At 37.6% G+C, this 21,801-nt stretch overlaps 1 protein-coding gene across 3 annotated transcripts in view; it reads left to right on the forward strand.

The window, feature by feature from the left end:
* The first annotated feature begins 276 nt into the window (after window positions 1-276).
* The window catches only part of chd6 (chromodomain helicase DNA binding protein 6), a 67,842-nt gene continuing 46,317 nt past the window's right edge, over window positions 277-21,801 (forward strand). For 2 of the 3 annotated variants that reach the window (XM_088005864.1, XM_088005866.1), the window contains exons 1-3: window positions 277-1,186; window positions 8,466-8,515; window positions 21,128-21,737. In XM_088005864.1, the coding sequence (XP_087861990.1) occupies window positions 8,486-8,515; window positions 21,128-21,737 (640 nt within the window). In that variant the 5' untranslated portion in view covers window positions 277-1,186; window positions 8,466-8,485. The remainder of the gene's footprint in view (window positions 1,187-8,465; window positions 8,516-21,127; window positions 21,738-21,801) is intronic. The other variant, XM_088005865.1, reaches the window with a different exon arrangement.

A 21,801-nucleotide genomic window follows, 5' to 3' on the forward strand; every position in this document is an offset into this window, starting at 1 on the left:
CCTTGCAAATTGTCTACTTTTTGAGTTCAGAGAATCTCCAAACTTTTATTGAAAATTTCTAAGATTAATCAAATTTTTATTTTGCTTTGTTTGAGTTTTTAGATATTTTCTAGAAAAAGTTCCAAGTTTTTTTTTTCTGGAAAATTTCTGAAATTAATCTAAAAATTTCCGAGTTTTTTCTTGCACATTTACAGCTTCTGAGCTCAAAGAATCTCCAACTTTTTTCTAGAAAATGTCTTACCCTAATGTAAAAAATTGAAGGTTTTTTGGCGGAAATTTGCTCCTTTCTTCCTACCTACAATGACCGTAAGCCGGAGCACCGACTTCCAGCGGTTTCCAGCCCCGCAGCCAGGCTGAGCATCCGGGAAGCGGAACCTGGAATGCCGCTTTGCTTTTCTTTCCTTCCGCCCTTCAGACCCGGCAATGATGGAGGAGCAAAAAGCGACATGATTGGTGGATGCAGCAGGCAGCGGCGGAGAAATGCAAACCCCTCGGCTTTGTTGCATTAGAGGGGGGAACGGCGGATCCTGCGGTGGGAAGCGGACTGGATCCTCCCGCAGCTCTGCGGTAAGAACAAAACCCAGACACACAGCAATGCGATTCAGTGAGAAGGGTGGAAAAAAAAAAGAAAAAAGAAACAGCCCGGGGGTGCCGCGATAGCTCTCAGACAAACCCGGCTCGGCTTGCTTTGCGTGACAGCTGCGGGACCAATGGAAACATGCGGGAAGCCAGCTGCGCTAAAGGCTGCAGCCAATGGAAAATGTGAGATCCGGAGAGCCGAGGTTAGGCTGGCTGCAGCAGCCAAACTTCCCAGTGAAATTTAAAAAAAGGCTGTTTGTGTTTTGGCTGCTGCAGAGGCCATTTTAGGTAAGAATCGTCCTCTAAGTTGGGGATGCGGGGGGATGATGTTTGCGGGTGCAGACGGGAGCTGGAGTCCCGCATCCAGGGTGAACGCGGTGCGGGCTGCTGGAAGCTTTATGTGGATTAAATAGATATTCCACTCCTCTTTTCTCCCTCCCTCCCATCCCGCTCTCCCTCCCTCTCCGTTGCGTGCTAATTTTTTATGCATTTTTCTAAACTGTCATGGCGATTTTGTGTCCTTGGAAATAAAAAAAGCAACGGGCGCCTCTTTTTCTCCGCTTCTCGGGCTCGCCGGGGTGAGACTGCGGCCGGGAGTCCGGAGCAGGTGAGCTGTCCGCCGGGGGGAGAGGCTTTTCTCTCCCCGGGAAGAAGGAGTTTTTAGCGGCTGTCCACACGTGTAAAGGAGACAGGCGGCTGTTGGGATGTATTTACAGCAGCGATGCAGTGACATTACAGAAGCTAGCTCTGAGCTAGCTGCGGGGGCTAACACCAAACAGGACTCTCTGTCTCCGTTTCTCCTTCCTCCCGGTTTTTTCCGCTGCTTCTCCCTCCCGGTTTTCGGTTCTTCTCACCGCGAACTTCTCTTCCCATCCTTAGCCAGCTCTCCCAACTTGTGGCAGCTAGCCGCGTTAGCCCCCGCCGCTGCTAGCCTTCATTAAAAAGAGGTTTGAGGACGGCTAGGCTCTTATTAGCCTCTTAGCCTCCTGACTCATTACAGCAGCCAGGTGTGCGGGAGAGCTCACGCACACCTGACCAGGTGTTGGAGACAAAGGATGGCAGCTGAATGCTAACACACCTCACTCCTGTCTGAATGCAAACAGGCATATGTTACATGCTGCTAGAGTTATCCAGTTTGCTATTTTTATTTTCTATTATGCATAAAGAGAGAGAAAGAAAAAAGCTTGTTTTCTATTTGAAAATTTGGGCCGATATTTATGTTACCGTTATGGACGATATGACTGGAAAAACGTATCATGATATACGTATTTCATATCAGTGGATATCAATAATTACTGATTTGTGATTTTGTTTTAAATATCTTAAATGCTGCCAAGTTTGTGGCATAACTTTTCCTATTTAGTCACAGTTTTAACTCCACTACATTGTTTATTTTTAAGCAGTTAGTGGCAAAACCTCAACCTGCTGCTGAGCAAGTTACTCAACAGGTCGTTGCTAGGTAATCAGAGTGAGTGAGCTGCTAGGTAACCAAAGAGTGAGTGAGTTGATGGCACTAACCGATATTTACCAATATTATTTATATTTTGCTAACCTTTTCACAACTTTGAAAAAAAAAATGTCTACCCCGCTCACTCCTCGGTTCTTCAGTTAAACTTCCCACAATCCTTTGCTGCATCACTTCTGCTGTCACATGACAAATGGCAACTTCCTCCCTTCACCTCCAGAAACAAACGGCAACAAGATGGAAATAAATGTTGGAAATCTAATATCGGCCGATACTGATGTTGATACTGATATCTTGTATCATATTGTTGGTTTTAAATCCAACACAAAATGAAGGATTCTCCATTCTTCCACATGCTAGTTGTATCCTTCTTGGCTTCTAAGCAAAACCGTCACAGTAAGCAATAAATCAATTAATCACATGACAAATTAAAACAAATTCAATAACCTCCATTTACATGATTTATCGTTTTTCTCTCTTTCTACTAGAAACAATAGGGTTGAGACCAAAACTCCATTGTTTTGGTCTTAAATCGTCCTTTTTTTAAAGGATAATTTTCTTACAGAGACTTCATAATCCATTTTATTTGTTGTTTATTTATTTTGTATCCGTATGTCTTCCAGTTTCAATGTTAAATGTACATTAGAATTTAAATTTTATTTATGTTTTAGAATGTGTTTTTGCATTATAATGTCAATATTGTTGTTATGCTTCTCAAAACGACAATATTATCATTTATCGTAATAACTTATGGGACAGTTTATCGCCGTGTAACATTTGTTATCATGCCTGGCCTTGGATGTTGTCATAACTCGTACCCTGAAACAGTCGTCATGGATGGTGATGCTGTGGTCAGGAAGGATCTCCAGTAGCAGTCAGTCTTGCAGCGAATCTAAAGAGGCCTCTGACTTAAGACGGTTGCTGAATGACAGTAACCTGTCATGGATGACACCACCAGCTGCTAATCCATTTCATTTGCTTTTGCTGCTCCTCTTTTGACATATTTTCTGTCCGTTTGGGTAGAAAAGATGTTGGAGTCGGAGAGATGATGTCTCTCTGCTCTGCATCCATGAAGCGTCTTTTTCCAACTCCTCTGGGGTTCTTGGCTTAGGTGTAATTTGAGCTTATGAGATGCTAATACGCTGTAAAAAAAAACCCCCACCTTGTTTCCACGGTTACGCATCATAACAAATGCATAAAAGCTTAAAAAGTAGGAGTGGAAAAAATTAATCCAACTGCTCAGCATCCAAAAAAAGAGGGAATAATTGTGAAAAAAAATCATAAACAAAACAAGTAGCAACTTGTTCCTGCTTAAGAGTGAAGGTCGTCCCCACAGCATGGTGCTTCCACCACCCTTTTGTTTTTCCTCACAGTTAGCAAGGCACATTCAGGGCGTTTTTCCGCCACTGCTTGTGGAAAACTTGAGGCGTGTGGCAGACAGTTGTTTTTAATCATGCAAATAGTTCACAGAAGCCAGGTTTGTGGAGTGCATGAGTAATAGTTGTCCTTCCAACAGATTTTCCCTCATGAGCTGAAACAGTAATGTTTATTTATTTTATTTACATCACATAGAATGAAATATATCTATACAGTTGATTGCAAAAAAAGTTGTTTTCCTCTAGCTTAAAACCTAAAAACAGAAATAAAACGAACTAATTTGCTTTACTTGATTTTAAGGATGGGCAGTTATCATTTATTGAATCATTTATCGTTTAGTGGAAAAATCCTTATGTTAAGAATTAAAATTATCGTCACAATAAATTTTATATAATGTTCAAAAAACTTATTAAAATTTTATTTTAACTACTTTCTCTCCAGTTTTTGTCCATGAGAGCATCAATAAAGATCAGTACATTTGTGGCGCTATGAATGCTGAGACATGCAGTTCCCTAAATAGTTTTGTTATTATCGGTAGGAATACAAAACATCAGGATAAAATTAAACTTTCATATCGCCTGCCCCTACTAGACGTTTAAGAAAAATTATAAGCAGTGTTTTCACAAATTGTTTGATATTTTTGTCTCTAAATTAGTTTTATTTAACTGAATTGAGGGTAAAACTGGCTTTTTTGACTTTAAAGGTTGCAGACCTCTGGCCTAGTCAAAGTTCGGTTTGCTTGAGGAAGTGTGAATGCGTAATTGAACTCTGGTTCACCTAAAAACATTGCTCTCTTTTTGATTAAAGTGAACTCTGGTGCTGTTTGAATGGATATATAAACACCAAGCAGATTGGAGACTGCTCCAAAAGCAGGAAGTGGACTACAGCACAGGGCATTCTGGGTAAATATAACCAAAACAAATGCGCTAGGCTAGTGATAGCTTTTACCAGAGACATAAGAGAAATCCTACAACTGCTAAAATCTGATGCCACTCCATTTTTGTTTACATTTTGTAAAGAAGAAAGTTGCGCTTGTCTTCTTCTTCAGAGGCTTTTGTGTTGGTTCCTTTAGTGGTCCTTGGTGCAGCGCCACCACAGGCGACGAGGGGAACAGGCTTTCCAAAGGTTTGGTTGGTTTCACTGGTTTTCCACAGCAGCTGTAAATGTAACAAATGTTTCAATTTTAGATCTGAGTCAATCAGAATATACCAGACTACCAGGTGTGAACACAACCTTAAACAAATTAAAATCTTCCCGAAATGGAACATAAAGTATTTTTCTTTCATTACCCACCTTTTCTGTTTTCACTTTAATTTAATGGCAAATATAACCATGCTTCTTGTTAATTTTAAGGAAACTAGGATCAGAAATGCTTATACTTAATGCAACAAATGTTTTTGAAGAAAGAAAGAGTGACCCAAATCCAGTTCCTGTTGCTTCAGTGTTGGACACAAAAATGTGAACGCCTCTTTTTGAACGAGGCTTATTATCCCCAAATGGATCTAATTTAGGGATCCCATTTCTACACCAATCAGATGACAAATCACAATAAATACTTTAGCATTTTTAATCAGACTGATTTTTATGGGAATTTGGAAACTTGTAGTGTAGACTTTGTTTAAATCAAGCTTGTAAATGTAATCATGTTTGAAAAAAGCGCTGAGTTCATTGGTGGTGAGAACAGTTTTCAACAGAAAGTGTAAGGATTAGCAGATGTTCTCTGTTTCTGCATCACACGTGTCTCTAATATTTTTCAGATTTTTACCAAACTCAAAGCAAAAGTGCATCAGAAACCTTTCATTATTAGGCCTGAGCAGCCTAGCATTAGCAGTGCAGTGCCTCGCACTAGTGGCAGCACTGCCTTTTCCATTAAATAAGCAGTTTAGCTTTTTATTCATTAGCTGAATGGAGCAAGTCAAAGTAAGACGACATGCTTGTGATGCCCCACATGTCACGTTTAGGCTAATATTAGGATTTTGGATCATTTTAACTTGTACACTAATGTTTGAACACTGAATGGACTGAGTTCATGTTTGTCAACAAAATGTTGATACTCCAAATGCTGTTAACTGTTGTAGCTTCCTTTAGCACTGATGCTAAGTTTTAGCATCAGAACGCTGGGTTCCAACCGACGGGCACACTTTGGCAGGCCCCGTTTAAATTTCAGAAATTGTCTGGTTTGTAATTGTGCGGAGCGGCGAGGAGCTTCTGGGGGACTGGACCTGACGGGGAAACTCGAATCGTCTTAACGCCGGCATCATCGGTAGTTTCTTTTTCTGTGTCTTAGGAAGCAGATATGTTTTGTCTCATACTGTGCATGAGCTCAGGATTTCCTGACAGAGAAGATCCATTTATTCTGTTTACAAGACAACAAACACCGGTTCGTTTTAGAACCATTGCACTCTGGAACCAGGGTGGCCATCCATCCCGTAAAATACAGAATCGTCCCGTATTTGGCTGTTAAATGTTGCATTCCATATTGAACCCATTAGTTCTGTATTTCTATAAATGTCTCGCCTATCACACACATATCAACACTAAATGTAATAATAATGACCAAGATAAAACAGGAAATACTAAGGTCAGCTAAATTGTCGTGGCTGGAGCGACAAATAACCCCCATAACGGTGCGGTTCGGTCTGTAAAATGTAATTTAACTGGAAGATATTTTAAATATCTGAAATAAAACACAACAAACAAAAAGTATAAATGATTCTGAAATATAAAAACACACATAACTGAAACCATAACTAATATGGATTATGAAATCTCTAAACAAAATTAGCCTTCAGCAAATATGAATCATCAGAATTAAAAATATTGAGCTAATTTTAATTTATCATGATTCATTTTGATGAATGAAGATGTTTTTGGTTTGCTTACGAAGCTTAAGATGCAAAGAAATACAGTTTTCCTTGACTTTCAGTGTAGCAACTTAAAAATAAGTTTAAAAAAAATCCCACTTGTTTTTCAATTTCCACCGAATCACAGTTGAAGCCGCAGTGAATAACTTTCATAAAAAAAGTTTTAAAAATATTTTATACTGTCACAGTTTATGAGACAGAAAATCTGTGAAAAGATCAATTTCCTGCACCGCTCCCAACCAAAAACAACCAATCAGAGACCTGAGGCAGGTCTTAGCGCTGTCAATCACCGTTGTGTATGCGCTTCTAAATGTGCTCATGATAGAGAAACAACTTACCACTTCAGGAAAACCGTTTATGGATAAATCCCTGACGCAGCGATCCAGAATGCAGCAGGTCGGCTTCTACCGGCACCCGGAAATGTGACCATATAAGGCCCATATTGGCCTCCTTACACTGGCTGCTTGTTTTACATCGAATAGACTTTAAGATTCTTTTAAGAAGTTTTAAATGGGTTGGCTCCTCCTTATCTTCAGGATCTTTTGAAACTTCATTCTGTGTCCAGAACTTTAAGATCCAGTAATCAGCTGCTACTAAATGTTCCTCGGACTCGGCTTAAGAGAAAAGATGATCGGGTTTTCTCTGTTGCTGCTCCTGTTCTCTGGAATAATCTACCTTTCCAGATTAGATCTGCCCACAGCCTGGATCAGTTTAAATCGCTTCTTAAAACTCATTTTTATTCTTTGACATTTAATAAGCCTGATATCGAAGCTCTTCTGTTGTGATGTTTGTTTGTTTGTTTGTTTACTTATTACTCTTAGTATTTTAACATTATACATATATTTTTTCTTGTATTATTTTTCTTTTCATCAACTTATTTTATAATTTTTGTACAGCACTTTGCAGTTTTAAACCTGGTTTTTAAAGCGCTATATAAATAAATTTGACATTGGTGGATATCGTTCAATAACAGGAAATGAGACAAAGAACATATTATTTTAGTATGTAGAAGATATGAGATAGAAATGAGATTGTCAGAGGAATTTAGGAGAAATAAAGACACGTTTAATTTAATAAATAGAATACAGGGAAATTCAGATAGTTGAAGTATTCACATTTTAATTAAGTTTTTTTTTTTTTTTTGGAAAACACAGTTTACACGATAATACTTGTGTAAAATAAAACATTTTGAGGCGTACTCCATACCAGTAGGTGGCGGTAATGCACACTTAACGTTTCTTTCCAACAGTCAGTAAAAATAAGCAAGATGAAGAAACTTACGTTTCTTATTTAATGAATTACGAAATGGCTGATATTGACAAAGTTTTGTGCAGATTAGTGATGAAAACTAATCATCACTAATGGCCCGGTCCGAAACGGACCGGGCCATTAGTAAAGGGTAAAGGGTTGTTGCTAGGTAACCAAAGAGAGAGAGAGAGTTGCTAGGTAACCAAAGATTGAGTGAGTGAGTTGATTCCACCAAACTTGTTTAATTCTCTCTACGTTAACTGGGCTGGACAATAAACGAGAATCTTTTAAACAGTGTCACTGTTTTTAAATTGTTTTATTCTGTTTTATATTTGTGTATATGTAATAATTCAATTTTGTTTTGTAACCAGGTTGCTGTGTACTGCAGACTTCTGCCCAGGTCCCCCTTGAAAATGAGATCTAGATCTCAATGGGGTTTACCTGGTTAAATAAAGGAAACAAAAAAAAAATAGTTTTTGAGTGTATTGACTCAAAAAAGGCCATTTGGTGACTGAACAACAAACTTAGAGCTGCAATTAAGCTAAAATATTACAAAGCATAGAAACACTTTGGAATTAAGATTAAAAAACTGTTCTTTGCCTGTAGATATATTCTACCGACAGATTTCCTTTCAGTTGGTTCAAATTTTATAAAAAAGAAAAAAAAAGTATTATTAAGCACATTTTGGTATCCACTTACTAATCGATTAATCAAGAAATGGATCAGGGTGGTGATCAATTTCTGGTCTCATAAGCAGAAGAAAATGGATGGAAAGTTGGATGTTTAGCTTTAATCTTTGGTAAACTCAGGTTTATTTCACATTTCTAAACATTTGTTGTTTTTAGATTAATTTAACCCAAGTTTGCTTTATTTCTCCCTCTCAGATAGTTTATTAATGTTTAATAATCAGATTTACTTGTTTCTGTTGACAGATGCTGTGAACGGATAGAAGATGAAAATCCTCAAGAAGGACAAGCAGCAGGTTTGTACTTCCACTTTACTGAATTTAACCTCCAGTTTGATACGAATGATCAGGTAAATCTCACACATACTCCGTTTAATCCAGTTTAACACCCAGTTAAACCTGGATTACTGCTGTGTGAGTTTTCCTAACTAATTCCTAAAGAGGATTATGGGAAATCATATGAGGGATGTTTTCAGCTTGGCGTTGTTTGGATCTGTGTGGTTGGTGTTACATCTTCATTGTAATTTTTTTTTTTTGTTGATATTTTGATATTTTGCTCGCTTTGGATGATGCTTGTTTATAATCATGAGTCAGGCCGAGCTGAAAGATGAGTCAGAGTTTTTAGTGGGTTTTCTGGAGATGACGCTGCTGTTTTTTTTAGCCAGCACACTCATACTAATCTTTCTTTAATGCGTTTACCCTCCAGCTTATTATTTTATTTACTCATAATTATTTTAAGACATTGGAAGAGGTTTCAGCTCAGGCTTATGCATTACTGCAGAGAAACAAAATGTATTAAAAAGTAAGAAAACAAATGATAATTTATAAGATTAGCTACAAAGTTAGTTGTGCTAACCTTAAAACACTAACCTGACACAGTAGTTAGCAGAAGCTAATGCTAAAGCATTAACTTCAATTTAGATTATACACTAATGTTATAATTTACACATTCTCTAATGCTTTAAAATATTATATTTATGTTCATATCTTGCTTGAAATAAACTATTTGGGAGAAAAAAGAGAAAGAACTTTAATTGAGGAAGTAGAACTGTGTAAACAGACTTCAAAATAAGAGCATAACTATGAACTTCTAACTACATGAAGAATTATTAACGATTAATTACCAAAACTTCAACACAGATGTTGAACTTCATTCAACTGGAAGATTCAAATTAATAAATTAAATGATCATTTAGAATTAATCTGGAAGCTCGTTGAAGCTAAGTGTGCTAATGTTAGCAAATTAGCTTCACTATTAGCGGAAGAGTTTCAACAAACAAGAATAATCATAAGAATGTTTGTTTACATTAAATAAGTGTATTTATTTACTCATTTAAGTGGATTGAATATGGATTACATTTGGTGATTGTACAGCAGATTTTGTCTCCGTGTGTCCCTAATTAATGCATAATGAACAGTTATTAATGAGTTATTATGTGCTAAGAGTGGAGTTAATAACATCTGTGAACTACTTTTTAGCCATTTTAATATCAAGTGGCACCAAAGAAGTAATAAATGTTTTTTGTAATCATTTTTATCTTTATCACAAAGTACCACAAAAAAATTGGGATAAATTTAAACGTTCATATTGCCCACCTCCATCTTACAGGATTTTCTGTTAATCTGCAGTTTTGTAGAATCATTTCTGGGTCACGAAAAACCTGAGTAAAAAAATATTAAAATCAAACTCAAAGTTTTCAATTCTTATTTTTTATTCTTAAACTGAAATTGAAAATGTGAAAAACAAAAACTTTTTTGTTCTTTTTGTAACAGATTCAACAGGTAACAGATTTTGGCAAAAAAAAACAAAACAAACAGAACTTTTTTATTCTTTGATTAGTTGAAAACAGACGGATTGATTTGTTTTTGTTCCTCATGAAGCTGTAACCAACTAAATCCCTGACGCTCTGCTGTTTGTGTCCAGCGCTGTTGACTTTTTACAGTGCAGATGTGAGGAGACTTTAGCTGACGTCTCGTTTTGTTTGCACCGTTTGTTCAGTTGTTTATCTACCTGCAGCATCTTCAAACGGAGCGGTTATGTCATCGCCACACAGCGATCTAAGCGTGGAAACGTGCAGAGATGGCCGCCGCTGTAAACAAACAAAATTAATGTTTTTATGGCTCCTTTCTGTCAGAAACGCAGCTGATCTGTTGGTTCAAACGGAAGCAGCTGAATTCAGCCGTTACTTTGCTAAACATTTTGTTTGAAGCCACTGGTTGTTAGAGTTTATATTCTTTATTGTATTCTGTAAGTATTCAGTTCATTTGTGGACTGACGTCTATGCGGCACCAAACTGCAGTTCAAGAGTGATACAAATTTTACCTGTCCAGCACAATGCAGATGGAGAGTTTTTTATTTATAACATAATTTTCTTTAAGTAGTACATCACAAAGTATTGGTTTTTTTATTACCAAGCTAAGCAGAAACACATTTATCCAAAGACTTTCACTGAAAACTTACTTCAGTTTTCATTAAGCCTGGCTTGAAATAGCAAGCATTTCGAAAGAAAGTGACACAAAGCTGTTCTTATGCTAAGAATAAATTTGTTCAGTCAGAAACTAAACATGCTAACACGCAAAGTTCATTTCCAGTTTTCGATCTACATCGCTTATTCTAATTATTATAGTTTTTATGCACCGTGATGGTAAATACAGGTTGTCCAGGTTTAGGCTCCTGATGGTCTGAGAGACTCGGTTCAACTGGGGATCAAAACTGCGACATTTGTTGCATTTCCAGCTGCTGTGGTTCTTTTTCACACAGAGTCAAACCAAACACTTTGAGCAACATGTTCCCCTCCTCACCTGCGGGGGCGCTGCACCAAGAACCACTGAAGGAAACAACACAAAAACTTGTCTTCCAGGAAGACACAAAGCACAATTTCCTTCTTCAAGAAATGGAAACAAAAATGGAGTAGCGTTAGATTGTCTAATATTTTCTTTTGTCTGTCTCTAAAGACCACAAGCTGTTTTTCCTGCTAGCGGTAGCCTAGCACATTTGTTTTGGTTGTATTTACCCAGAATACCCTGCGCTGTAGTCTACTTCCTGCTTTTGGTGCAGTTTCTGGTCCGCTTAGTGTTCACATATGCATTTGAACCAAACCAGAGTTCACTTCAAGTGAACCGAGACCAAGGTTTGTAGGCAGACAGATTTTGAGTTTTTTGTCTGATTTTGCATTCACACCTGATGTCCATGCAGCCTTTAACAGTGAAATTGTGGATTTTATTATACAAAACTCTGATCTGTTATTGTTGTTATGATTCTGTTAGTTTCTCTAAGTTTAAAAAGAAAGTAAATGAAACGAACGCCTGATTGTAATGAAAAGTGCAACGTTTTGGTTTTATTTCCTGTGAGAAAACTTTCAGTCAGAAGGAGGTCAGAAGTGTTTCCTGTGTTCACCAATTAATTCAGTAATTCATTAATTCAGCTTTCTGTAGCGACTGTGAAAGGAGGTTTCAGCATCGATGGAACTGCAGTGTTCATGGTCTATATTTGTGAAGGAGAGACGGACCGGGTGCGTGCGTGCGTGTGTGTTTGTGTGTGTGTGTGTGTTTGGTGCTGTGTGAGGCAGGATTATTGATTCATAGCCGATGTGATTGCGGGCAGCTCCTCTCAATCGTGTTTGCTCGACTTCCCCCGACTATCAGGCCCAACGCTGCAGCTCATCACCGCAGCCCGTGTGGATGTTTGTCTCTGAAACCTCGGTAAAAAAACAAAACGAAGAATTTCTAATCGGAGCTTAAAATGTGGATTTCTGTAAGATTTTACAATGACGTATTAGAACCACTATAGTTAGAAAAACAGGAAGCAGTTTCCACCAAAAGCCTCAGAAATTTTAGATTAATCTCAGAAATTTTCTAGAAAATTTGTTTGAAATTTCTGAGCTTGAAAACATGAAAGTTTGCTAGAAAAGCTAATCAAAATTTGAGATTGTTCTTATAAAATTTCTAGAAAAATGTGTGAAAATTTCTGTTTCAAAAGTTTAAAACTTACTAGAGAAAAAACTAGAAATATGAGATTAGTCTCAGAAAATTTCCTAGGAAAATTTAGAAATTTCTGAACTTGAAAAGTTGAAAATTTGCTAGAATGAAATAAAATTTTGAGACTCAGAATTTTTCTAGAAAAACATGTAAATGTCCTGAATTTCGAAAGCTGAAAATTTGCTAGAAGGAAATAAAATTTTGAGACTAATCTCAGAATTTTTCTAGAAAAACATGTATATACCCTGAATTTCGAAAGCTGAAAATTTGCTAGAAAAAACAACTTTGAGATTAATCTCAGAAATAAAAAAAAATAAAATCCAAGAATATTTAAGTTTGAAAAGTCAAAATGCTAGAAAAAGAACTAAGAATTTTTCAGATTAATCTCAGAGATTTCATAGAAAAAACATGGAAATTTCTGAGTTTCAAAGGTTAAACATTTGTGAGAAAAAAATTCTGAAAATCCTGAGTTGGAAGCTGAAAAATTTGCCAGAAAATGTTTTACTTGAGATTAATCTGACATTCTCTAGAAAAGAAAAACAACTTTTGAATCTAGAATTTTTCAGTGGAAATGGAATAATTTGTTTTCTAATATGCTGTTGTAATTTACAGACTAAAATATGCTCAATCTTTTTCCTCTGGCGTCTTTGACTCTGGTTTAAATTTGGTCATCAGGTCTGACCTGCTTGTGTCTGGATTAGAGTTGAGTCGGACTCTTACTGGGTAATTTGGTCGTTTTCTTGGTGAAATCCGTTCTGACCTCTGGAGAATCGCCCTTTGACCTTTTCTCAGCCTGGGGGTCGAGACATAGAAGGAGAGAAGTGCTTGTTTGGCCTGGGTTGCTTTGTGGAGGCTTGTTCAGGCTGAAGGAAGCTGGATTAGAGCAGCGCACGCCTCGACACGTCTAACAGAAGTCAACAGAACGACACTTTGTCCTTTTTTAGTTTTACACAGAATCAGAATTATCTAAAAAACGACATTTAATGTTTTTCTGAAACGTTGAATAACTTTTTTCCTGAAGGCTCGGCAAGAAGAATTGATAATATCAACGTATTACCAAACAAAATCAAATCTTCTTGAAAATAAAGCCATTAGAAAAGGAGATTTAGTTATTTCCATCTATCGCATCTGATGAACATCGTCTAGATCAGAGGTGTTCAAAGTGTGGTCCAGGGGCCATTCGTGGCCCTTGAAATTATTTTGTTAGGTCCCTGACCACAAGTCAAGTTTGGCAAAGATTGGGCCAACAAAGTAGAAAACAACTGACAACCCAAAAATTTAGAAAAATATCTGTTTTTCCTGTTAATATGGTTTTATGTTTTGGATCTTTAATGATGTAAAGGTTTCATAAAGGCGTTAACTTAGATCCTTCCTCCCATCTCCTGTTGGACTTTTTAAGCATAACCTCTTCTAATAAACAGCTTTTAAATCTGTTATTGGCACATTCCAATTATTCAAATGATTAATCAATTTATTTTCATGATTAATCGATTAGTCAGACGATTGATCAGTTATTCAGACGATTAATCAATTTATTCTGACAATCATTTTACTCTCGTGGTTAGTCGACTTAAAAAATGGGACATTGTGCAGATTTTTATTTAATCGCTTAGATTATTTTATACAATATTAGAAATGCATAAGAAAATCCAAAAACAAATAATCCATTCCCTTATTAAATAATTCCTAAATTAGTTGACGATTATTTAAATAAACGATTAATCACGATTAAACCGATTAATAGTTTCAGCTATATGTACTTTCCTAACTGAACCCCCTCAGCTGCACATTGCTTTTACTTATTATTTTATATATAATTTCTCTGTACTGTGCAGTCTGTTTTTCATATTTTTATATTTTCTGTTACCTTAACTTGCTGCTGTGACATCTGATTATTAGGACGATAAAGGATGTTTCTATTCTATTCTATTCTAAACCAAACTTACCTGTTAGTATCTCTCCATAGTAAGTTTTTATAAATAATGGTTTAATAATTGACTGGGAAATAAATCACATGAAGCTTCTGACATCCAGTTTCACGTCAGAGGTGGACAAAAGAGGGAGTCGGTCCACGTAGATGGCATCGAACGGGTTACCGTGGTGACCGCGTGTTTACGTCTGACTCGTCCCGTATCCCAACAGCAGCAGCAGCAGCGGCAGCGCTGGCAATGGGAGCCAGTTTCCATGGCAACAGCCTTGATACCCGCTCCTCAAACGGACTGACGATGAGGCGGCGCAGCTCGCCGTGTGTGTGCCTGCGTTCCTGTTCGTGTTGCCTCATTACCACGTCATGTTGTTGTTGTTTTTTTAATTGTTCTTGTTGAGATGCAAGAGATTTTTAAAATATTTTCTTAAAGTCCAACTCATTTTCAGATTTTTGTTTTTTGTTGTTTTTTGTACAGGTTTATGTTTTGATTGGTTATGAACTGGCTGCTGGTACAAAGGTTCAACTTCGGGTTGAACAGTTTGACACGTGGCTAGCTTTTCAAGCCTGCGTGCGTGTGTGTGTTTGTGTGTGTGTGTGTGTGTGTGTGTGTGATGATTTATGATACCTGTGTGAACGTCTGTTTGCGCATCTGCATGGGTCTCACGACACCAGGCAGTCACACTTTCTGCATAAATGCAGCCGTTCGTCAATCATCCAGCTGCTACATCGGATCATTATCAACCAGATGATTGATAATTAAAGCAGATAAGGTTTAACTATCAATTAATTAATTTAGTTGAAAATTATTTAGGTATATTACAGGGGTATTTTCTTAAATTTTCAATATGGGGTGCTTTTTTATCACGTTTTTCGACCTTGAGAAAAATCCTGCTCCTTCCTAACATCACAGTTTGGTCCAAAAGTACCTTAAAATAAATTCGTATGACAATTGAATTATTTTTATTTAAAGCAGAAAAGCAACATTTAGTATTTGAGTTCAAGTGTTAGACGCATTTATGTAAACCCAAAGAATACACTTTCTGCTGTATTGGTGCACCTGGTGCTTCGTTGTAATAACATCCCCAAGGTTGCTAATAGGTTAAAATGCTTTTTAGGGCTAAACACCAAATATACCTTAATATGCTTTAATACAGCGGCCAAATGTTCGGCCTTTTTGGCCAAAACTGGCAAATTTAAACTACTGATGGGACACAAACATACTTCTTCAATAATAACTACATTTTTTAAGAAATCCGTATATAATTAAAAATTGGTGTGTTTTTTTGTGAAAATTCATTTTGATGAATTTTGATTTATTGTTGTCCTGTTAGATTATAATTAATAATGTAGATAAAACCCCAAACTGCCAGTATTATTGAAAATGTTATTTTCACATTTGTTCCATTTAGAGCATCAATAAATGAGTAATTTCTAGAATATTGCTAAGTGCGGTTTCTGTGTGGCATTTAAATCACATTTCTTTAAACAAGAGTTATCGTGAGGAAGGGTGTTAAGTATTAGTTTGTAAAGTCACTTTTTTTTATTTAAATCATGTTATGACATCATTCCCTCATCAAAAACATACATGATTCTTTCATGCATGTTTGAGAAATCCTTTAATCTCCATGGCAACCATCCAGCTGCAAAACGCCTGGCTGGACATAGCCCCGCCTTCGAGGTGCAGCTCCTCCCACTCAGCTCATTCAGACTAGCCAGCAGCAATTAGCAAACACTTGGTGGAGCTGCTGCTTTTCAGTGAAACGCTGGTAAAACGTTGCTAAAGGGTTAATAGAGGAGCCATGTTGTTATGACTTCCTGGAGGCGGAGCTTCAGAAAGAGCCCGAGCTTTTAAAGAGACAGAGGCCCAATTTCAAGGCATTAAATTAAGAAGTAAATTTTCTTTTATATATATATATATATATATATATATATATATATAATTTTTATAACAACTGAAGGTTGTTATAAATCTGTACATAGTTACCTGGTTATGCTATAAAATGGCACTATGTGCCTGGAAAACACATAATATTCCCCTTTAACCTTCTGTGGTGAAACATTTTTTGCTTTCTGTTTTATTGGCCAAATTTCTGCCAGTCTTGACTTGTGACCACAACAAAATCATTAGAAGGACCACAAACTGCCCCTGGACCACACTTTGGACACTTCTGATCTACAATCTGCTTTACTTTTGGGGATTCAAATCAGTGGGTCTAATAGCATCTCAGTTAGCAATGCACCATATTTTAGCTTCCCAAGCTGCATTTTTTAGTTCTAATCTATGAAAAAATCAGCAAACAGGCTGATTTTGTTGTGAAAAATTTTAACTTGCATTCCACAGAAAAATCCACAAATAGGTAAATCCACATTATATTACAGAAATAATTTTAAAAAGCTGCTCTGATAATGGAAAAACTTCCTGAATCCCTTCAGGATACTGTTTTTTTTTTAATCATCAGCCATGTTCAGAAGTTTCTGATTGAATATTCCTCATAATCAGAGTAACGAGCCGCTTCTGGCTGGAGCTCAGTGCAGATTCTCCTCTTTTGCCAAGCGCAGAAATGTGCCACAGCTTGTGCTGGTGACATTGGAACAGAAAACATACGGACGAAGAGCCGCCTCTCACTTCATGTACAGATGGACGGAGCGCACAAACAGCAAACAGAACACAATCTGACCCAATTGATTCGCTTGGCGGATTTTTCTATTTCACACTGAACCAAAATTAAAAAGTATTTCACAAATTTTTAAGGTTTTTATTAGGAAATTATAATTTCTAGTGTTGATTCTATTTGTTGCAATAACTTTGGAAAAATATTTGGATTTTTTTCCCTCAGAGGTGGGAAAAGTAGCTGCAGCATTTAAGTTTTATAAAAAAAGATTTATTTATATGTTGAAGCATTTTTTTACAGTTCACACTGTAAAAACTGTCATGACAGCATATAATCTGTGAATAAATCTCCTCTGCCTTTTTTTATTTTATGAAATCTGTATCTCTTTAGAGATACTCAATATTAAAAGGGCTGTTGCCTTTAGAAGAAAAATAGACAATTTTAATTTTCTTTGAGTCATTTTTTTATTTTTTATTTTTATTTCTGACACGCATTTGGGAGACAAAAAAAAAAAAAAACATTCCACACTTGGGGCACTCCTGATCTGGTTGATCTGAAAGGACGTTGAAAAATATAAAATTAATTCTTTGTTTTATGTAATCATTTCAGCCCCATAGCATGATGCTGCCAACCCCATGCTTGACTGTTTGTTCAGTGCCTTTAGGTTAAAAAGCCTTCTCCAATATTCTTCATCAAATAACTCAGTGTTTTCTTCCTCTGACCGTGAAAACGTGGCGTTTCAGAAACTTGGTGGTTCCTGACCAATTTAAATTCCTGTTTATGGTTCAAATAAACTTAAAAATAAGTCACTTACACCCACAAGAAGCGTCTCTCAAGCTAAATGTGTAGAGATGATGGAAATATGCAAAGCTGGCTTCACTTTGTGCTGCTGTTTTTCTCTCCTGTTTCATCACAAACGCGTCCCGGGATTTTCAGGGAGCAGTCACGAGATCGAGGAGACGGTTATAAAGTCCTATGCTCTCATGCTCACCATCTGATGCTTGGTACTCTGTGTGTGTGTGTGTGTGTGTGTGTGTGTGTGTGTGTGTGTGTGTGTGTGTGTGTGTGTGTGTGTGTGTGTGTGTGTGTGTGTGTGTGTGTGTGCAGGTTTTAGCAGCCATTAGACACAGAGTTAATCATCTGCAGCTCAGATTATTTTGTACCTGACGAAGTGAGAGTCATCATCACGGTGCAAATTATCCGCTCAACATGATGTAAAATAATCCTTTTCTTTTTAGCTATTTTCAGCGGGTAGTTTATTCCTCACAGACAAATAAACGTTGCTATCAGATGTGAAGAAAGTATCTGTTGTATAAGCAACTCATAATGAGTGGATAAATTAAATATGTTTTATTTTCAGTAAACCTCTCTATATGTTAGTTAAGAAAATGGTAAAAAAATGATTTATTTATTTTTGCATTGTTGTAAAAGTCTGGACTTTTTTTTCAAAATGACGTTTTTAATTTCTTAACCATTTATTGTCTGATTTCTGCTGACGCTCTCTGGTTTGAGCGAGTCTCTGTGACTGACTGAAGACAATTTGTGTCTCTAAAATAAGTTAACTTTATTATTATAGCACATTTTCAGCAGGAACGCAGTTCAAAGCGCTTTAATCATAAAAACATCACAAAGTAATGTTATTAAACAAGCAATAAATATTACATTTTGTCAAATCATCAAGCAAATATTCATCAGTATGTTGGTCAATGTTTCAGTTATCATTAATCAAAAGCAACTCTAACGTTTTTTTAGTTTAGATTTTTGACTATTTTAGAGTTTCCTGGAAGTTTGTTCCAGATTTGTGGTGCATAGAAGCTGAATGCTGCTTCTCCATCTTTGGTTCTGGTTCTGATGCAGAATGCAGAAATAAATGTTGGATGAGTTTCTCTAGATCTCGCTGAGACATTAGTTTTTTAATCCTGGAAATGTTCTTCTGGTGACAGAAGGCTGATTTTGTAACCGTCTTTACGTGGTTGTGGCTATCGCTAAATAGCTGCTAATATACCCTGCTAGCTAGCTAGCTTTTTTTGTGTCTGTTTTGGGTGAAACATTTTTGCCAGTTGGATGGCTGATGTCCTTTTTTGCTAACAGCTCATTTTTGCTGCTAAACCGTATGATGCTAGGCGCAACCCCCCCCGCGCCCCCCAGAAAACAAAAAACTTTAAGCTAGGTGAAACATGGGTTAAGAAAGACATACGCAAGAAAGCTAAAGCCGTGTTCACGGTTTTTGCTCGTTACCCCATCAATCAAAAATTCAATTCAAAAATACTATTTTCGTCCCAAAGGGACCTTAAATACTTACCTTAAATTAAATCCCTTATATTTGTAGTTTTTCCTGTCTAAAGTTCCTTCAAAGTGGCATTGAAAAGGTATTAGAAAGTTTTAAATTTACTCTGTAGCCAACTGAAATTATTCAAACTGGAATAATACAAACAGACTCCATGGTTGATTCAAAACATCTGGTTTTTTTAGTGCTGCTGCCTCAGTGGATGCAGATTTGAGCTCTTTGAAATCGTCTATCTGCTGCTTATTGAGGCTTCTCTGCATGTTTGATCCAAATGGATTTTTGCCCACATGCTGCACTGACCTTGAGGTCCGCCTACCGGCCATGAATATTTATGACTGCGAGCGTTTATGCAGAAAACTGAGACAATGCAGCGTAGCGATCGGAGTCAGACGGATGGAGTTCCTCCAGGCTGCATCGATCCCTGGCTGGTTGCAGGAAAAACTCGCTGCGTCTTCTGCAGCAGATAAACAAAACTTCCCGGGTTTATGAGCATTTCTGCAGCTGTAACTGCAACTTTTAACCAACTTCATCCAGGGAAACGTTTTCTCACTGCAAACAACTTTTTTCTTGCACAATACGTCACAAACTCTACGGCTGCTGTAAACTATTAGTAATATGAATGAATTATTTTAGTAATTTTAGATTTCTAAACACTGACTTTTATATTATGTTTCACATACAGTCTCAAGTTTGAAGTACGGAAAAAAATGTGACAGATTAGAAATCAAACTTTGACTAATATTTAAATTGGTCTGTGTCCTGAAACACTGAAATGTGACCAATGTGGGGGAAAAAAGGACGTCAGGAAGGGGGAAAGCACTTTTTCACACCAACCAACAAATTAAAAATCAAGAAGACGAAGGAGAACTCATCTGCAGCTTTTCATTTGTTTTCTTATTCACCCTCACTGATCATTTATTGTATCATTTATTCATTTGTAGTAGATTAATCTGACATTTCTGATAGAAGTAACTTTCACTACTCTATTAACGTGAAGGGTTAATAGAGGAGCCATGTTGGAATGAGTTTCAGAAAGAGCAGGAGCTTCTTAAAGAGACAGAGCCCAATTTCAAGGTGTTAAATCAGAAGATGTATAACATGTTGCTGTAAATGTCACTCTGTGCCTGAGAAACATAGAAACAGAATATTTCAGCATCCTGGATGTTTCTGCGCGGAGCAGTCTGGCCTGGTTCACATATGTTTGGTTTGTTTACGTCTCTCAGGCGGTTAATCGTTTTAACACCCGCGCCATCCGTGTTGCGTGAGCCCCAAAAGGCTGCAGCATCCTGCAGGCTGACAGAGGAATATTCTGCATGTTGGTGTTTAGTCACAGCATGATTCACAGCAACAACGGCGCGTGCTCAGAATAGGACTTTTCTCCAGTTTCACCACTATTATTCCACACAAATCATTCTCTGTGTCATGTAAAAATATACTTTACTACAAACTTTCTTCCTAACATCAATGTTGTAAATATAAACACTAGGTGATGATATTTAATTAGAAGCTGAATCACTGTTATTTAGTTGATTTTATTCCCTAAATTCACCTTCTGCTCTGTGGATTATAATAATAATAACTTTCATTTCTTTATTATTTTGTGCTTGTTGTTTATAGGGATTGTACATTTCTACATCATTAGGATTAGTTTATTTAAATGTGAGTGTTTGACATTTACAGCATATAGTGATCCTTCCTCCTAACTGTCACTTTTTATTTTTCAATCTTGACTGTTTCTAGTTTTATTACCTCTGTGTCCCACTAAGCTTTTTTTATTCAAGCAAATCTATTTATTTTTCTGTTTAAACTGTTTATTGATGTTTTAGTGAATTATCTTGCTTTGAAGGTGACATGGAAGCAAAACTTTGCTGTTAAATGACAATCCTCAGCTTTTTATAACAGCAGCTCATAAATCTGATTTAAAGAAGGTGGCTGGATGACCTTTCATGACCTCTGGAAACATTTATTGATATATTTAAATTGATAGTGGCACAAATTAAAACTTTTGCAGCTCAAGCGTTCAACACCAGTGTTGTTAGATTTGAAGAAGGTGGTGGGGTCGACTTGACTCAGGTGCTCAGCTGATTTTTTGTTTCTGATTCCAGATGTTCACTGGCCTCCCGAAGCACACGCCGCCTCCAGCCTCCCCCGCCGCCGCCGCCGCCTCGGACCAAGGCAGCATCGCACAAACCGCAGTTCCCACAATCCCTAGGGGACACCTGGTTGTCGGCTCCAAGGACCAGCTCCGGATCCTCACCCCAGTGGGCAGCACATCGACGGCCAATCACTGCGCGGCGGTCGGCGTGCACGCCGCCAGGTCCCACGCCTCCTTGAACGAGGAAGATGAGGGAGGAGGCGGGGGCAGGGTGAAGAAGAAACGGAAGAAAAAGGACAAGAGGCAGTGGGAGAAAGTCGACGCCGAAGAGGAGGAGAAGGAGAGCAGCAAACCAAAGAGACAAAAGGAGGAGAAGGAGACGACTGTGCTGACGCTGAGGAGGAGCAAAGAGCCCAAGGAGGGCAAGGAGAGGAAGGAGCGGCGCACCAAGGGGAAGGGCAGCCGGAAGGAGAGCGGCGCAGATCCCAGGAATGCGGCAGGTGGGAAAACCTCGGAGCCGCCCGCGGCTTCTGGACCGGTTCCAGTCCCGGTCAAAATTCCTGGGAAAAGAGGTCGGAAACCGAAGGTTAAAGTCCTCCCTCCTGTGCCGGCCAACCAAGGTTCGTAGAAACGTCCAAAATGGCTTCAATTTTATTAATGCATTTAGGTTGGAGCTACAGCTGA

Source organism: Poecilia mexicana, unplaced genomic scaffold, assembly GCF_051168715.1.
Source record: "Poecilia mexicana isolate PSO_F unplaced genomic scaffold, ASM5116871v1 scaffold_5, whole genome shotgun sequence".
Taxonomy (NCBI): Eukaryota; Metazoa; Chordata; class Actinopteri; order Cyprinodontiformes; family Poeciliidae; genus Poecilia; species Poecilia mexicana.